The sequence below is a fragment of the Bison bison genome, unplaced genomic scaffold, assembly GCF_000754665.1.
Source record: "Bison bison bison isolate TAMUID 2011002044 unplaced genomic scaffold, Bison_UMD1.0 scf7180017864456, whole genome shotgun sequence".
Classification (NCBI taxonomy): Eukaryota; Metazoa; Chordata; class Mammalia; order Artiodactyla; family Bovidae; genus Bison; species Bison bison.
This window is the reverse complement of record NW_011495018.1, coordinates 2242190-2246785: the sequence shown is the minus strand read 5'-3', so window position 1 is coordinate 2246785 and position 4596 is coordinate 2242190. Positions and strand designations below refer to the sequence as shown.

The following is a 4596-nucleotide window of genomic DNA, read 5'->3' as shown; positions in this document are numbered from 1 at the left end:
GGTAGCCCCCGGAGCACTTAAGAGGAACCAGGCCTTCCTGCCGTCACGTCTCTTCTGAGTCAGCACGCCGACCACAGCCTGCGGGTCTCTGCACCCAGAGCCCACAGGTCAAGAACTGGGTATCTGGAGACCCGTGGGGGCATGGCCGGGAGGCCAGAGGGGCTGACTCGGGGGGAGGGTCCCTGTCCATCTGGGGCAGACCCGGGTGGTCCCACCGCCTACAGATGCCTCCACCCCCAAGTGCCTGGCCCAACCTGGCACCCACGTGGCCCGTAGCCGCTCAGGGCCTGCCAGCGAATGCACGTCCCCTCCTCCGAGGGACCCGGATGCCTCAGCAGCTGTTCCTGGGAGCTCAGGTCACACAGGCACCCAGGGGGCGGTGGAAGCGGGGGTCAAGCGTCCCCCAGGGCTCCCAGGCAGGATGCGGGGTTCGGGTGGCCCCCAGGCCCCCCAGGCGATACCAGGCTGGGTGGAGCAGGGCTCCCTCTGCCCACATCCTGAGCTCATGGCCAGACACCCAGCGGGGTACCCACAGGTCAGCAATGGCCATGCAGAGGCGGCTGAGAACTTTGGGGAGACAGCCCATCGGGGACCCTGCCCATCCCCAGCCCTGGCAGCCTCAGAGGTCCTTCCACCCAGAAGAGCCCCCACCATGGCCACGGGTATGAGGCTCACAGGAGGCCCCGGCTGCCCGCCCCGCTTCCTGAGTCTTTATTATTTTGCAGGCTGGGGGCCGCAGTGGGGGGGGCCCGCTGTCCGTCATCTCCTGGTCACACCAGGGGGCCCGAGCCCCCGCCCTGGAGGTAGACGCCCATCAGCGTCCCCAGGGTCTTGGGCCCCAGGCGGCATGCGCTGGCCCCAAGGGCGGAAATGGCTCCTCCCTGCCCTGCTGACTCGCTCAGCGCTGCTCAGCGCCCAACTGGAGGCCGCCTCGCCCCATCAAGGGTGCAGGCATCTCTGCAGCCCAGGCTGTCGAGGGTCTGGGCACCTCTGGACATGGCAGCCCTGCTCTCGGCCAGGACCTGAGCCAGGTGTAGCCCTGGGGTGACACTGAGCCGGCCCGAAGAACTTACACTTCACATCTGCTTCCTAAAGGGGGAGGGGGTGAGTCATCTCCACTCCTCACCCCGCCCCCGAGTGGAAGGCATGTAGTCAGACCCTGAGGCCCAGCCCAGGCTCCCGCAGGGACCTCACAGCCACCCTGACCAGGTGAGCATGTGGAGGCCACCCTGTCTGAGAACAAGCCCTCACCCCCTGGGGGCTCAGCACGTGGAGCCCTCTCAGACATCCCAGCCTCTGTGGGCGGCAGGACCAGAGGCCTCAATGCGGACGAGCCCTGTGGTCACCGTGGTCTTTCCCAACAGCAGCCTCGGACGGATCATGTCCTCCAAGCCACCTGTGTGCAAAGCACTGCGGAGCATGGCTTCTGGATGGCGGTCCAGGACCTCAGAGGGGACCCTTCCTAGTGATGTCCGCGTGCCCAGCCCCGCACAGAATTCAGACCCTCCATCAGCAGCAGGGCAGTGTGTGGTGTGAGGCCCCAGGCCGGGCAGAGACCTGCTTCTGTTATCCACAGGTATGGGTGACCTTGGGGACACAGCCTGACCTCTGGGACCTCACGGGGCAGCCACCCCTTGGACGCTGGGAACGTGGTTACCGACAGCCCACCGCATCCTTTTACAGGCAGGACCACAGAGGGGGTGAGGGGACGGATCCCGCGGCCCCAGGGATCTGCACCTGTTCACGGCGTCACACCAACTGGTCAAGGATGCAGAGACTTCCCCGATGACACCACCCTCTGGCTCACCCGCCAGCCCTCCCTGCAGAACCGTGCGGGGCCCCCGGGGGCCATGGAGAGGCCCTCCTGGATCAGGGAAAGCTGGAAAGGTGGACTCACCGGTGTAGACAAACCGCCCTGGAGCACCTTTACAGAACTGCTTGGACTTGTAGGACAAGGTGACTTCGACGACTCCAGGAATGTGCCTCGGTGGGGTCTGGACACGGATGGCGTGGGGCGTGATCAGCTACAAGAACCACAGTGCAGAGGCCCTCAGCAGCGCTGGGCGCGAGAGGCGGACACTCGCCAGTTGGACATAATTACCAAAAACGAGCAAAATTGGACCATCGTCTTGGAATGCTCCCTCCGAGCTGTCACCCAGACTCAGGACCTACAGTTGCGCTTTCAGGAAAATGTCTGCAAATGATCCCGGCTGTAGTTTGCAGGAAAGGCCACAGGGCATCATTCATATGAAAATTGCCACCATATGTCTCCTTAAACCTGCTCCTAGTAATTCTAGCACTAATTGTTCCAGGGCACTCGGGACCTCCGACGGCAGGTTTGAAACCCCAGGGCTGGGGAGGGGGCCAGAGTTCTGCACCCGCCCACCGGAGAAGCCCCTGCCTTGGGCGCACTGTCAGCTTTGAGGGGATCGGGCGGCGGGTGGCGCCGTCGACCGAACGTCAGAGGTCCACAGACAAAGCCACGCGGAAAGCGGGCCGATCTCGTGGGCTTACCTCACTCCACACCAACATTGTCCCAAACACGACTTGAAGCCCGTCGAAGAAGTTGTCTCCAATGATGATCACGGTCGCGCCCCCCGTGGTCCAGCCTTCACTGGGACTGATGGCCTTGATGCACGGAGTGGCTGCTCACAAAAGACAGAGAACCGGACCTGAGCGCCCACCCCACCGCCGCCACGCTGCCCACCCCCAGCCATACTGGGCACCGTGGGAGACGGGCGGGCAGCCGCTCCTCCGGGCGGCACGCAAAGGGCAATCGTAGATCAGCGTGTTGATGCGTTTAAAGCAAACCCTTAAATGTTTTATACAGCAAAGGCCAAGCCACTGAATACTAGTGAGTAAGAAAAAAAAAAAGAAAGCGGCTTGATATAGCAAATTATGTGTCAGGGCAAATATGACGATTACAAATGATTAAGCATCGCGTGCATGTGGCACGTCGATTTATCTGCTTTGCGGGCAGATCTGAGCAGAGTCAATCAAAGGCTGTTGGGGAGATGGAGGAGCGAATGCCTTGCATTTCGATTCCTCATAAGCAGCTAATTGGGTTGGGTTTTTTCATCCATGAACTTTGCCTTTTGGTTCAAAACTTCATTTTCCTCTGTCACTTCACAATTACTACTTTTCACTTTTCATCAGGAAAAAAAAAATCAAAAGCACGATATTAATACTTTTGTCAAAGGTACACATTTTACATCTAATATTGTTTGTCGACAGGGATCCCCAGCCGCTGGCCTGACCTCCCTTTGTCTCCGGAGCGCTCACATTTGCATGAGTTATTACAATGCTGCTGCTCGGGGCCTGCTGGGGGGGGAGGGTGTAGACAGACCGCAAGGGCGCAAGGGCGGGCACAGAGGAAAGACCAGGAGGCCCATGCTCCCAGCAGCCCTGCCTCGAGCCTGCAGAGGCGAGGCTGAAGGCCACAGCCTCGAGGAGGCAGCTTTGTTCCGGCCTCTGATCGGCTCTTTTCCTGCACGGGGCTGCAGACCGTCTCCGCCACCTGAGAGGGCCTGTCGTGGGCAGAGACCCAGCGCGGAGGGAGCTGACTGCTGGGGAGACGGGGGCTGCGGCCCTCTGACCTGCAGGCCTCCTCTGACGGGCTGGGCACCATGGGTGGGACTCTGGGCCTCTCTGTGCCTATATCTTTGGTACAAAGAAGAGGCCTGCGTGATGGGCGGCCGTGTAGCCCCTAGGCTCTGCCGTGTCTCCCGGCTGATGCGGTCTGGACACAATTACAGCCCAGACAAGAGGCAGCGCGGGCCTTGGTCCTCCGTGGAGAGGAGGCGCCCCAGTGAACCCTGGGCGCCCCCGTGTCACCCACATCCTCCTGGCGTCGGGGTGGGGCGGGTGCTGAGGGGAGCAGGATGTGGAGGAGCTCGACCCCTGGCCTGAGGGCCCTCCCCGTTCGGTGATCTTCCACCACTTGCAACCACCTCGGTGGAGATTCGTCCAAAAGACAGTAACTAAAGCTTCGTACACATGCGGCAGATTGACCGTGCGGCCCCCACCCGCCGCCTGCGGGGACGAGCCTCCCAAGGACACCCGGGCCTCTCTAGGCTGTCCATCCCACGTGAGCACGCCCCCACCCACCGCCACCCCGACTGGCTCAGCTCCTGATAAACCGTCGTTTTAGACTCTGGGTCAGCCCTGGCCGCACGTCTTCATAAGCAGGACTTCCCGGAAGCCCAGCGTGGCTCCCTGCCGGGTCAGAGGCAGCGGCAGACACGGGAGTTAATCACGGCAGGTATTGTTGTTGAGCCGGGCCGACACCACCTCCCTTTGTTTGCTCTAATGTTGGACTAGCGGGGGCTCTATTTGCTCATCCCCGCGAGGCTCCCTCAGCAGCAGACGCACAGAGCACACACGGGGAGCCTGCCCTTAACTAGCGCTGTTGACTTCATGCTAATAAGTTCATACAAATTTTCATTTCTGAGGCTTCCGAATGACATTTGCTTTTCTTAATTGCATGGAGAGCATTTGAAAAGGATCAGCTCTCTAAAGACTGACAAGTCCCCTCCAAGGGGGTGACCTTCATCAGCACAGCCAATTATGGCAAATAATTCACAAAAAAAAAAAAAA

The 4596-nt window shown here is 60.7% G+C and overlaps 1 protein-coding gene across 1 annotated transcript in view; it reads right to left on the bottom strand.

Moving 5' to 3' along the window:
• Positions 1-4596, bottom strand: part of EBF3 (early B-cell factor 3) — a gene marked incomplete at its 5' end in the record, with an annotated part of 118608 nt that overhangs the window by 28003 nt on the left and 86009 nt on the right. Inside the window, 2 exons of the mRNA XM_010859564.1 lie at positions 1898-2024; positions 2515-2645. Coding sequence (XP_010857866.1) covers positions 1898-2024; positions 2515-2645 — 258 coding nt within the window. The remainder of the gene's footprint in view (positions 1-1897; positions 2025-2514; positions 2646-4596) is intronic.